Source organism: Hyperolius riggenbachi, chromosome 1 (genome assembly GCF_040937935.1).
Source record: "Hyperolius riggenbachi isolate aHypRig1 chromosome 1, aHypRig1.pri, whole genome shotgun sequence".
Lineage (NCBI taxonomy): Eukaryota > Metazoa > Chordata > Amphibia > Anura > Hyperoliidae > Hyperolius > Hyperolius riggenbachi.
In genome coordinates, this window is record NC_090646.1 from 342107802 (window position 1) to 342122430 (window position 14629).

The 14629-nt window shown below is 42.3% G+C and overlaps 1 protein-coding gene across 3 annotated transcripts in view; it reads left to right on the forward strand.

Moving 5' to 3' along the window:
* The window catches only part of APC2 (APC regulator of WNT signaling pathway 2), a 106693-nt gene extending 92990 nt beyond the window's left edge, over positions 1-13703 (forward strand). For all 3 annotated transcript variants that reach the window (XM_068234008.1, XM_068234007.1, XM_068234009.1), the window contains exons 14-16: positions 14-130; positions 1047-1261; positions 7292-13703. In XM_068234008.1, coding sequence (XP_068090109.1) covers positions 14-130; positions 1047-1261; positions 7292-12476 — 5517 coding nt within the window. In that variant the 3' untranslated portion in view covers positions 12477-13703. The remainder of the gene's footprint in view (positions 1-13; positions 131-1046; positions 1262-7291) is intronic.
* Positions 13704-14629: the final 926 nt, after the last annotated feature.

Genomic DNA, 14629 nt, shown 5'->3' on the forward strand with positions numbered 1-14629 from the left:
GCATGTATTACAGGTGGCTTCAAGCATCCTAAGGAATTTGTCCTGGCGGGCAGATATGAACAGCAAGAAGAATCTACGTGAAGTGGGCAGTGTTATTAGTTTAATGCAGTGTGCATTGCGTGCCAACAAGGTAAATGGAACAAAGCATAAAATAATGCATCATACAATCAGTCAATTATCTACAGATTGATATTGTGCCAAACTGAAAGCTAATTTAAAGCACAGCTTAAAGTGTACCTGAAGGGAAAAAAGTGCCCCATACTTACCCAAGTAGTGAGAAACTACAGATCCAGAGGCTTTACTGTCCCTCTCCACCTCACTGTTCCAGCACTGGGAACTCCCCAAAGCTTGTCGACAAGGGATTCATAACGGAGCTTAGCCACACTGAGCAGGCAAAGACGGCTCATGCTTCATAGTTGAAAATGGCACGTGGCGCCGTTACCATGGAGATGCGATGCAGGAAGTAAATATTAACTCCCGCTAATCGCTCGCTCGCGACTGTGAAGGGAGGGAGGGGTAGAGAAAGAAATCTGGCAGGATATTGGCAGGCCAGAAGAACAGTGCACGCGGTCCAGATCCGGCCTGTGGGCTATAGTTTGCCCAGCGCTGCTCTAGAGGCTTCCCTCTACAGAGGTATTAAAATTTTGAATCTGTGGATCTCACAGGTTTGCTTTAAAGGATATGATTAAGGTCCCAGCAGGGTAAGAAATGCGTCAGCTCCTGTGCTGCCATGTTCCTTATTGTATTTAATTGATATTCAATAAAGGAATCAATTTCATCATATGGAAGGAGTGCAGAAATTCGTTTATGTTGCTTTAAAGGATACTTAACCCGTGGTAAAGGTACCTAAGGTGAGCACAGAAGTATGTTCAGACAGGCAATTTTCAGACAGGAGGCGGCAGGCTTGCGGGGAAGAGGAGAGAATGGGAGGGTGATAAGAGAGCAAGCCTGCCGCCTTATGTGTAAACATTTGGCTTTGGCCAAAATGTCTTATTTATAACAAATCTTTTTACATTAAAGTTTTTTTGTTTTTTTTTATTCTTCAGGAATCCACACTTAAAAGCGTACTGAGTGCCTTGTGGAATCTGTCTGCCCACAGCACTGAAAATAAGGCATCTGTCTGCTTGGTTGAAGGGTCACTTGGGTTTTTGGTGAGCACATTAACCTACAAATGTCAGAGTAACTCCTTGTCCATCATAGAGAGTGGAGGAGGAATTCTGAGGAACGTGTCCAGTCTCATAGCCACCCGTGATGATTACAGGTAAACATTCCTATCCACACAAATTACCTTCTCATTGCACTTCCTACATCTTCTACCTCTGCCTTCATTGTCACATTACGGCAGCGTTGCCCAAAGTGTGTGATATGCACCAAATCTATGTTACGGATAATACCCAGTAGGACTTTGTATCTAACACATTACGGTCAATTCACTAAGCATTACTACATTCGGTAATGCAGAAAACAGGAGATTTTACCGAACATATGTTCGAACACCAAATCACTAAACCTATTACCGTGTGTGCATGAAAAAGAGAACCCTCTCTCTAAATATGTCTAACCTTAACCTCAACCCTGCTGATGCCTAACCCTAAATCCATCCCTTGATGCCTATGCTTATCCAATCCCCTCCCCACGCCTAACCTTTAAACCCTTCCACTCCTAACCTTAACCCCCCCATGCCTAACCTTTAAACCCTTCCTACGGACACCTAAAGTAAACTACCCCCGCAGCAATTCCGCTGCAAAAAAATGTTACATATTGTCTGTGCCATAGGCACCAATACAAAACATTTTTCATTGCCGATGGCCCCGCTGCCCAGTGTATGTACCTGCAATTATAAACTAAACTTGCTTTTATTACTGGGAAACTGAGCAACCACAGGGATGTTACAGGTTTCAGTGAGTGATTAGTGCCATGACACAGGCGACCAAGTGTCCACTTACAACACAGCGGTGTCCAATGCCATCTAGCAGGTAGCTTGTTGACCAGTGGATTAGGAACAGAACTTTAGGCTGTTTTTTTCGGGTTGATAGTAAAGAACCTGACCCAAAAGGAGCTAGATTGGAGGGTGCGACGTGGCACCAAAATGTTGGCATGGAGCTCCATGATTTGTAGTCACAAGTGATTCATGCAATGTTAAAGAAAACCCGAGGTGGGGTTCTGACAATGCTATCCACATACAGAGGCTGGGTCTGCTTATATTGCCCAGCCTCTGTTACCATCCAGATCCCCCCTAAGTTCCCCCTGCACTCTGCTATCACCCATAAATCACAGCCGCGCTGTGCGGACTGTGTTTACATCTGTACTGTCAGTCTGCGTGCTCCCCCGCCTCCTGCATAGCTCCGGTCCCCGCCCGCGTCCCTTCCCTCCAATCAGCTGGGAGGGAAGGGGCACGGGCGGGGACCGGAGCTATGCAGGAGGCGGGGGAGCACGCAGACTGACAGTACAGAGGTAAACACAGCCCTCTGTGACACACTGCGTGTTGGCAGCGCGGCTGTGATTTATCTGGATAGCAACAGAGGCTGGGCAGTATAGGCAGACCCAGCCTCTGTATGTGGATAGCATTGTCAGAACCCCACCTCGGGTTCTCTTTAAAGCAGGTTGAGAAAGTGCTGCAATAAGTTGGTGATGCAAGCTACAGAACATTAAAAACTAAAGCCTTGCACACACGTAACAGGCATAATGCTTGGAGCTTCCTCCCTCGGGTAACATTCTGTTGCTGTGCAGGACAGAGGAGGGCTGACAGAGCAGCGCACAAGGAGCATGTCACAGTGGGAGGAGTAAGTGGGGAGAACAATGCTCTTAGCCATCCACTGAGCCAGTCTCTGGCAGAGGCATCGGGGGGCCTCAGGGGCGGCTGTACACATGCTAGGTTCTCAGCAGAGGTGGTCATTGTAGGCCACCTCAGCTGAGTTTCACCTATCATGTGTACACAGCTTTACTTACCTCTGACAATTCACAAGAGACTTGATGACATGTCAGTAAATCAGGAGTTTAGAAGAGTTGAGTCACAAAAGAAAAGTGTTATACCATTTTCATTTACTAAAGAGAAAATAAATGCATGCTATTCATGCACACAGATCAGGATGCTTGTGTAGGTGTTCACAAAGTACTTCCTTGCTACTGCTATGCTGCTGCTGATGGTAACACTACACACATGATAAATACCAGGCTAGTCTGCTGTGGGAATGTATTTACTGCATGCAGAGTTGACATTTAAACAATTTTCTGACATTCTTTTTAAGGAAAGTGTTTATAAAACATTCCTACATTTTGCTTTTTTTGTTACTGTGGGTAACAAACGAAGCATGTACCCCAAGTTTTAATAAGTCCATATCCCTCATACAGGCTGGTATTTTACAGGAAATATGAGTTAGTCAAAAATTATGCTCAGTGGGAAAGTATGTATGTATTAAATAGGTTCAAAAGTTTATGAAGTAACTGCAATGTAGAGGTGACAATAAGGAAGTTAAGAGTCAACGCATGATTTGCATGCCTTTGAATGCTTTATCAAGTTTGTTTTCTACCAGTTGATTGATGATAGCCTGCTGTTCCTGTGTACTACTACTGCTTGCCTCATAGCCGTAGCTAAAGAGCTGTGGGCCCCGGTGCAAGTTTTACATGGGGCCCCCCCAAGCACTCTATACATAACAATTGATACGGCGCACCAAAACCTGCCAAGGACAACCCCAGTGTCAGAAGTGCAAGAAGGGGATGGGGAACAGTGTGTTAAGGATTACTACTATTCAAAGCATCTATAGAAGTGATTATTACCAGCACAGGACCAATAGAGAGCTAATACTGTGATAGAGGGTGGACCCTTCGGGGCCCCTCTGGCCCAAGGGCCCCGATGCGGTCGCTACCTCTGCACCCCCTATTGCTACGCCCCTGGCTTGCCTATTATTTAGGAGATGCTGGCAGCATTAAGCTGAAGGATTGCAATGTGTAATCCCTCATATTAGCAACTCAGGCTCTAAGTGACCAGGCTTTAGGACACCTTCTATACAAACATAACTAAAACACACAACTGTCGTGACCATCTTTATTGGTTCAGATCAGAGTAAAGCCTAGTACACACATGCAATTTTGATTGACCAATCATTGGTCAATTTTACCACCTCCATGTAGTATGAGGGCCAACAGATTTTCAATTCTATGAACAGGTTGTATAGGTAAACCCTCATACTACATATAGGTGGTAAAATTGACCAATGATTGGTAAATCAAAATTGCATGTGTGTACTAGGCTTAAAGGTGAGATACATGGATCAGCAGATTGAAGATCAGCACAAATCATCAGCTGGCTTATTGATTGCAGAGCAGGCTATAGATGGTACAGACTATTTTCTGCTGAAACACAGCCTAGTGTCCCTTTTAGCAAATCATTTTCAGCCAGAAATTCCATGTGGAGATTATACAATGGTGAATAAAGAAAGTCCATTCACTGCTGGGCAATGCTGCCATACATTTGTGACACTAAGGGCGGGTTTCCACTTGTAAATGATGCGAATGCGGCTACGTAGCCGCATTGCATCACTTCCGCATCTCCCGATGCTGAAGTCCATGGGGGAGATGGGACGCGGCTGCGGGCGGATGCGGCCGTGCGATAATCTGCAGCATGCTGCAGATTTTCAAATCGCACCGCTCCACACAACAAGCACGCAGTGGAAACTCTTCCACTGGCGTGCATGTGTTTCAGGACACCTGCGGTGCTATACAGCTATGTAGCCGCATCGCACCGCTCCTAGTGGAAACGGGCCCTATGGCCTCTTTAAAGTTACACTATACTCTGAAAAACTGATGCGTTTAAACTTTCCAAAGTACTGCATTGTTAAAAAGCTTTCAGTTAAACCGTGTATAGTGGAAACTGTGCCATAGGAAAACATGGACCTTACTTTGAAAATCTGTTGTCCTTTCCGCTATAACTGAAAGCAACTGATAAAGTGTACAGGACCCTTATCCAACCTTCACCTGAAACAAACTGTGCACCATCAGTAGACCAAAATATCATATGTGTGTATCTTATGAAGTGCTGAGAGAGAGATAAGTGACCATACTAGGAACCTTTAGTATGGCAGTCCATAGAATGTACTGGCCCTTCCTATAGTATGCCCATTTCATATCCAGCCAGCAACAACTAGCACAGTGATATATTCTGTGGCTCACCTCCTGAGATGCCCACAGTCTGCTCCACCTGGCATCCTTGTTTCATTGCTGCTGTCCTCCCTGCGTCAGACACATGATCATTTAGTCAATGTCCCTAAAGAGTACTACACTTTGCTGTGTCCCAGCCCTCTGACCTGTCACATGCATTCCAGGTTTGAATATAAGAATTGCTTTCATATTAAAATACATAGGAATATTAATCTTTAAAAAAAAGAAGAGGTCGATTTTACTAGTAGAAAGTACTTTGGCTAGGCAACAAAGCACAAAACTACCTAACTGAAGCTGCTTCAAATAACATACGTACTGTGTAGCATTACCACATCAACAGTGCAGTTTGCCTACTAGGGATCTGTCCAGCAAGTTCGCAAAGTGGATTGAAAATCTAGCTACAGATATGACTACCTGGACCATCCCCATCTCACTTGACCTGCTAAGGCTCAGTAAAAGCAGCCAGAGGTGTTGAGGTGATGAGGCTGCAAACACTAAAAACCTTACTGGCAGAATCTCTACAGGATCTCTCATAAGTCCTACCCTTTATGAAAATGATATAATTCTGTAGATTTAATCCAGTCATTATGCTTTGCTGTTTGACAGCCTCTCCTGTTTTCTAGACTTAGTCATTTTTAAAGTTCAAGATAAAACTTATGGAAGTATCTCATTTCTTTTTATGCTCCTAAAGGTGGCCATACACTGGTCGATTTGCCATCAGATCGACCAACAGATAGATCCCTCTCTGATCGAATCTGATCAGAGAGGGATTGTATGGCTGCCTTTACTGCAAACAGATTGTGAATCGATTTCAGCATGAAACCGATCACCATCTGTGAAGCTGCCACCGCCCCCCCTGCATACATTACCTGATCCGGTCGGCGTGAGTCCCCTGGTCTCCGCTGTCTTCTTCTCCGCGCTCGCCTCCAGCTTCACTGAACTTCCTGCCAGGGGAAGTTTTAACAGTAGAGGGCACTCTACTGTTTAAACTTCCTGATGGGACAGGAAGTGAAGACAGCTGGAACCCAGAGCCCAGCAGAGAAGAAGACAGCGGAGACCAGGGGACTCGCACCGGCGGAGCAGGTAACGTATTGCCGCTAGCGTCGGTCGTTGGGCATTCGAACACCGCTATCGATGCACTCCCAACCCGCCGGCGATCGAGCAAAATCTTCCGCACGGACGGCTCGACGGGAATGATTGATTTCAGACGGAAATTGATCCTTCTGTCAGCGTTTGTGCAACTATTTCACAGCAGATTCGACCACAGTGATCATATCTGCTGTATATCGGCGGGAAAATCGTTAGGTGTATGGGCCCCTTTAGTAATATTTCTGGGCAGTATACTGTTATCTTCCTCTCCCTTGACTATTCTATTACAAGTTTAACAATTTTCCTGTGTCTATAATGTACGATGATGTTGAAGTAAACCTCCAAATATTACTTGATTTTGACCTTAAATGCAGATTATAGTAAATATGTCCACATTAGATTGAGATTGTTTAATAATATATCATAGTCTTTGTTCAGCTGCTATAATGCCAGAGAACAAGGCTTTCTGCCTAAGTTTGCATCCTGCAGTATGAATGAACATTTACTACTACGCAGAGGTCTTATAGGTGCTGAATTCATTTATTAAGCTGCCTAAATATCTCCCCATCTATGGCGTGAGGACAGCTCTGTGCAAATGCTATGACATCTTTGGCAGTGTTTGCTTTACCAATATCATCCTATTTCCAGTGTGCTAGTAACAATGCAAAATTAATTTGGTTTTCAGATTAAATAATGTAAAAGCTAGTTAAGTCATTTAAACATAATTTACAGCAATCTAGTATGTATGTGAAGACCAAAGATCAAACTACAACTATTTAGAAGGGAAATTATTTACAAACACTTGACTATACACCTTTATTAAATATCATCAACCATTTTAAAATTGCTTTTTCCATCAAATAGTTAAAACACTCCAATTTTGTCATGTGCTGCAGAGTATGAAGTCTGTATTTGGCTGTATTAGTTGGTTAGTCATTATTGGCATCATAGCAACTTTGCCTATGAACAGAAAGTTAATTGATTTAGGACAACAACAATATTCTAGTATTAACATTGGTATAAATCTTTGTCTCTTGTTTTACAGACAGATTCTACGTGATCACAACTGTCTACAGACCTTGCTGCAGCACCTGAAGTCTCACAGCCTGACGATCGTTAGCAATGCATGTGGAACTTTGTGGAATCTGTCTGCAAGATGTCCACAAGACCAAGAATTACTTTGGGATTTGGGAGCTGTTAGTATGCTGCGCAATCTCATCCATTCCAAACACAAGATGATTGCCATGGGTAGTGCAGCAGCTCTGAGAAACCTGCTTGCACATCGACCACCAAAGTACAAGGATGCATCTGTTGTTTCACCAGGATCCTGCATGCCTTCCCTATACATGAGAAAGCAGAAAGCTTTAGAAGCGGAGCTTGATGCAAAGCACTTGGCTGAAACCTTTGATTCCATGGATAAACAAGGACTAAAACCTCAAGCCATTAAGGGCCCATTGCGGCATATAGAGAGTTTGGTAAAGGATTATGCTTCTGATTCTGGATGCTTTGATGATGATGAAATACCAAACACATCTATCAGTGCTGAGACAGGGAATTCCTCCATGCTCTCCATGTATTTAAATTCCTCATTTACTCAGGGCCAGATAGTTCCAAGAACTGGATCACTGAGGAAGGGGCTAGATCCAGAGAAAGGTGATTGCAATAAACAAGATCTGAAGAAACTGCAGGATGATACCTCTGTTGCTGACAAACTAGTTAGTTGTACACAGGCAAAAATAGAACGATTAGTGGAAGACATCTCCACAATGCACACATCTTCTGATGACAGCTTCAGCCTTAGCTCTGAAGATCATTGTGTTGACTGGGCTTATGGCTCTGATGAGCTTCATGAAGGCAGGGCTCAGTCTTGTTCTCCTTGCAGATTTTCAGATAACACTGGCTTAGCAAGGCGAGAAAATCTAAGCAGGGCTCAAGCTCTCCTTAGGCTTAAGACAGCATACACAAGTCTATCCAATGATAGTCTAAACAGTGGAAGCACAAGCGATGGTTACTGTCCCAAAGAACACATGAAACCATGCAGCAGAACTGCATTCATGGACTGCAAGGAAGAGCTGCAAAGATATCAAAAGCGCCCTAGTCGTCTTGATCTAAAAAATGTATTGTGTATCAAGCCAGAAAAAAATCACTCCATGGATAGTCAAGTTGTGCATGAGAAAAACACAGATGAGCAGAGGGAGCTAAATGATTCTAGAAAAAGACATATACCCACCCCTAGACTAAAGAGCATGGACAGCATTGAACACAAGGAAGAACCTACCATAGATGATTCCAACAAGCTACCTACAGAGTCTTCAGTGCATACTATAAAGCTTTCTCCAAGTTATAAGCATATATCTGGACTTGATAGTTTACCAAAAAATGTAACAGGATTTCCTGGAAACATTTTGCATCAGACACTTTCTGCAAAAAAGACAGCTTGGCTGTTGCCATCACAGCCCTCTGATACAATTTCAAAAGCTTTAGAAAAAGCCTCTGCTCATTCCTCCTCAACTGGAGAGCAAGAATCACTGCAAAAATATGCAGTAGAAGGGACTCCAATATGTTTTTCTAGATGTAGTTCCCTCTCTTCCTTATCTTCTGGAGACAACCTCTTGGATGGTCCAAGTCGAAGTGAAAATGAAATAGACAGTGACTCTTCCTTGGAAATTCTTGAGGTAGAGGCTGGTCAAATGGATTATGAGAAAGGACCGCAAGGCAGACAGAAGATGATGGATCAAAATGAAGGTTTCCTTAGTTCTTCTCATCCTATTGCTGTTCCCCTAACAAAGCCAGAAAAACACTTTCTACGAGACCTGTCACCTTCCAGGAATGAAGATGCAACACCATCAAGTTCATCAGAAAATTACATACAAGAGACACCCCTTGTGATGAGTCGGTGCAGCTCAGTGAGTTCTTTAGGAAGTTTTGAGAGTCCTTCAATTGCAAGCTCAATTCAAAGTGATCCATGCAGTGAAATGATTAGTGGAACAATAAGCCCAAGTGAATTGCCAGACAGCCCTGGACAGACCATGCCACCTAGCAGAAGCAAAACACCAAACTTTGACCCTCTTAACCATCTGGAAAAGGAGGCCAGTCAATTCAATATCCAGTGGGAAAATAATGTGAAGAAATTCATGGAGATAACTGATTTCAAGGAAAGGTTTCAGATTCCAAGAGACATTGATTCTATGATTTACTTTACAGTGGAGAAACCAACAGAAAACTTCTCATGTGCTTCTAGTTTAAGTGATTTGCCCTTGCATGAACATTATATTCAAAAGGATGTAGAACTTAAACTAATTCCACCTTTGCCTGAGAAAAATAATTTGAATTTTGTAGCACATGAAAAACATGGTGAGAATCGTGAAGAAAGAATCCTGGGATTTATGAAGAAATCAGAGATTGATCTTGTTTCAGATGATGATATCGACATTTTGAAAGAGTGCATACATTCCGCCATGCCCCCAAAGCTTCATAAAATGAAAACATCAGTTCTTTCTGGACGTCTTGTGAATGCTAAGACCAACAAAACAGTTCAGCTACCGGTATATATGTTGGTTCCTGCTCACACCCAAATGGCAGGAAATAAAAACTTCTCTTCCAAAAAGGATTTCCTTAATGATGACTCTTCTTTCACAGATTCGGCAGAAGGAACACCTGTGAACTTCTCCAGTACAGCTTCTCTTAGTGATGAAACTCTGCAGTTCTCATTAAAAGAAAGTCAAGAACTTAGACACAGGCCAAGTAGCCGAATGGACATGAGAGATTTTGGAGCCATATTAAACAGTCATCATCATCATCATCATCAGAGAGAGGAAAGAATGATGTTTTCCAATGAACATAATGCAGGCCTATCAAAGACTAACAGCAAAGCCAGTAGAGCATTGAGTGCTGCTTATATATTGAAAGAACATAAAAAATTAGATGGTAAAAGATCCATTCAAGCATGCCATAAAAATGTTTCCAACTTTACTGGAAGTGAAGAAAGAGTACCTTGCTTAGGTGGTCATGCAAAATTAGATATAAAGCAAGAAGAGAACGATCATAGAAATTTTGCTTTCCAATCATTCTGTCATACTACACCGACAGAGGAAGCAGTTTACTGCTTCTTTGAGGATGATGTTAACTTAGTAAATTCAAGTAAAGAGTCACCAAGGAGAAAAAATGAACCATCTAAATCGCCACGAAAACAATGTCAATACTCTGGAACAACAAACCGTGAGGCAAAAGAACTTAAACATGTAAGTAAAGGAAACATGTCTATTGCTAAGTTCAGTAATTTCATAGAAGATGAACCTATGCCTTGTTATTCTTTAAGTTCTTCAATGAGCTCCCTCAGTGACATAGAGCCAGTCAGCTGCCAGAGTAAGTTGGATACATCAAACAAACATCCAACTAGGCCACAAGCCTGGGCATGTATTAACCTTCCCCTAAAAAGAGACTCCTCGGCTAGCCATACATCAGATGAAGAGAAATGCATTTCAGTGTTGCCTAGAAGAAGAAAGCTGTCATCTCGCAAAAGAAAGCACAAACTTAAAAACCATGAGAACAAAGGAGGAGTAAAACACACCACAGCTGAAGATAAAAAACAAGACAGTTCAGATATGTCTGATCTAGACAATGCTGACTGGGAAGCCATCAAAGAAGGTGCTAACTCCATTGTTAGATGGATACACCAAGCTACAGCCTCTATTTCCAGAGAATCATCAACCATTTCTAGAGGTCAATCTTCTGACTCCCTTATTTCTAGCCCATCTGTCTCAGCCAGGAGGAGTTTATATGGACAGTACAAGCAAAACAGAGATAGGTCTCTGAGTTCCAAAACTACAGGATCAAGTCAGCGATCTAGTAGTAGTGATGGGCTTACAAATAACAAAGGGAAACAAGTGGTTAATGCAAGCCAAAAGCAAACTTCTAATATCCCTATGGTCTTCCGTGGAAGGACAGTGATTTACATGCCAGCACAGGAAAAATCAGTAGCTGGCAAGCAATCATATCCAAATAATGAACCTCAGGAAGTCACTAAATTCCCTAATTCTATGCGCTCTCGAAGTCTCCATCGTTTAGGAAAATCTGCAGATCTAGGAGGGGAAATGACTCTTCCAAAAAGAAGTGCAACACCCCCAGCTCGTATCAATTCTGCACCCCCCTGCAACTCCACCAGGAATTCCACTCCAACTCGAAAAGCACAATCTCCAGTGAACACACCTTCTCCTAAGTCAAAGGGGGTCAGGAATTCTCAGACTCCAGGCAACAAAACTCAAAAGTCTCCTGTAAGAATTCCATATATGAGAAAACCAAGTCCCCGAAATCCACCTGGTACATCTCCACTAGCTTTAGAGTCTATTACTGTAAGTCCTCGTCAAAGTCCGAGCAAACGGCCCATTGCTCAAAATAATCGTCTCAATCAAGTCAGAAATGACACTGAGAAATCTGGAATCTTTCGTCAATTAACTTTCATCAAAGAAACTTCAGGAGGCATAAGGCGTCAGCATTCTGACGTGTCTACATCACAGAGACAGCACAGAGCTCCACCCCAAAGCAATGGTGCTTTGAATGCTGTTTTTCTTTGTTCTTCACGTTGTGAGGAACTCAAAGTTCATAAAGGTCCCAAACCTAAATCTCCTTCATCTCCAAACCACCCACCACGAAGAACAAGCTCTGAAAGTCCATCTCGTCTACCAGTCCGAAATATGCCACCTCCACCAGAACCTTTCAAGCGTTACTCATCTTCACCTCACATTAATCTTCCATGGTCCAGAGTAGAAGGAAAATCAGGTCACAACATCTCAAAAAATGAAGATAAAAGAGTTCCAAGGATTGATGCTTCTCCTGGCTCAAGGAGAGCCACTTGGCGAAGGATTAGGGATGAAGATATCCCTCATATTTTAAGAAGCACTTTGCCTGCTTGTGCTCTGCCACTTACTGAGGAGCCCAGTGAGCCTCAAAGAAAAACAAGTGATGCTGTAGTTCAGACAGAGGACATCGCTATAGCCAAAATGAACTCAAGCACCTCACCCACAATTGAAAGCAGAAACAGGCATAGCATGAACTTAACAGTGATGCCAGAGTTAGCGAAGGGAACACCACCTGTTGTAAACTTACCCACAAGCAGACATAGTTCCCCAAGTAGGGCAGCCAGAGTTACTCCATTTAACTATGTGCCGAGCCCTATTGTAACGGTTACAGAGGAAGCAGCAGGTAAGATAACCACTGAAACCATTGAGTGATTAAAGAGAAAAGAAACAAGTTTTGTCATCGAGTTGTGTATCCCAGCCACACAAAATTAAAAGGCTGAGATCTGCTTTGGAGGACCTGGATACTTTTTAGCTTCCTCAGTGATCTCCTGCTGAACCACAAAATGTGCGCACCCTGAAAATAAAACATACATCCGTTATAGCGCCATCTTTTGGAGGTGATTTCAACATAGACTTTTGACAAAGACAACTTTGGCACTTTATGGATACTGACAAGTCTGCATTAGTTCTTTTACGGGCAATAAAACAATGATCTGCCATGTCAGCTGTGTATTGAGAGGCTTATTTCTGAGGCTCTACTACAGGAGAAAAGCTCCCGTCATATTTTAAATGCTGCCAGATCTAAGATGTTCATACTAATTTAGTATGTCAGATGTTTGGGAGATCAAGATACATTTTACATTACTCGCAAGATGAAATTGTAAAGCCATTGAGTTAAAATATTACATTGTATTGAAGTTTACTACAACCATACCCGATGGCAAACCCGAAGGCCAAACCTAAAAAAATATTGAAATAAAGCCTTAATCTGTGTACAGGCTGCATGACTTTACACACTTTAAAACGCCCTCACTTTACGTAACCATAGCACAGCTTAAAAATATAATGGGAAGCATAAGAGAATGGCAGAAAAAATACTTGCTCCGATCCTGCAGACCAGCAATGGACTCATAAAAGCTTCAGCAATCCCTTTTTGTATTGCCAAATGAAATGTATTTACTTTGAACAACTCTCAAATTGAGTAACTGGAAATTAATGTTCCCAAGGATACTGAACTTTGTACATTTGAAACATGTTTTGCTTGATTTTGCCATTTTATGGTACACAAACAGGTATCCCACGTGCCAAGCTTTTTAAAATTTAATTTTTCACTTGTAGGGATCCAGAGTCTATATTTAAAGGGTCACGACTAGAGTGCATTGTCAGACTTTTACATCTGAAATTCAAAACTGTTCACTTCCTTTGTGCTAACAAGGACAACAATCAAATGTACCAACCACATCTGATCTGCAATAAATATTAATATTGTATATGTGTATGCAATATTATTCCCTGCTTTTGACTAAGTACAGGAAATGTGCAGAAAGGAAATTGGCAAGGATCCATTTGTAGTGCTAGCACAGAGTAGCAGCTTTGCATTTAATTATTTTAGCTTTATTTTATTGGTAGTAGAAATGTCAATTTTGTTTATTCTATATGAAATGTAAAAATAAAGTTGCAGTTTATGAAAACTTCTGTGTTTGCAGCTTTTTTTTATTTTTTTACTGTATTTAGTCACATTAAAATAAGCTATTTATTTGATGCACATATATAAAAATCACAGGCAATTGTTTCAGGGTAACAGAGGCAGTCATGGAAATTTGGGCACAGAGCATGTCTAATAAATTTGGGCACCACCATATGGGTAATGTAAAACACAGCTAATATTGGCTATAACAGTAAATTTTGGTGCCAGAGTCACCCAATATAGTTGCTATGGGGCCCGCTATTTATACCCGCAGTTTGTAAACGCTATTTTATTAGGAGACTGCGGCACTCACATTAAATGTTATAGCCGCTATTAGCAGTGTTTTACATGGGCACCTATGGCGGTGCCCATTAGTGTTTGGTATAGATGAGGATGATTAGTGTTAGGAGTCGGTGGGAGGTGGTTAGGCATAGATAGGGGAGGTTTAATGTTAGGCATAGATAGGGGCTGGTTAGTGTTAGAAGTACAAGATACAAGAAGGATTTATTCGCCAAGTGCAGGGGTACCGTACTCGGGATTGCTTGTGGTATACATGGCTAAGGCAAAGTACACGTCAACAGTTGTCTATATTACATATATGGCTACAAATACACAAGCTAACAAGATTAACAATACATTTACCGTTATACATGCTAGCTGCGTTAGCAAGATAACCTTGACGGAGTCCAAGCAGCATTAACAAGTGCGATGACATAATTGTGCTAGTGAGAGTTCGATGCAGACGATAAGGCAGAAGAGCAGCACCTAAGGCAAGCATGCTGATTGTGGACTAGGAGGGAATAGTCAGGCGTCTGTGTTGTTGAGCAGTAGAACAGCCGGGTGGAAGAAGGAGTTTCTGCGCCTGGTAGTCTTGGATTGGATGGTTCGGAAGTGCCAG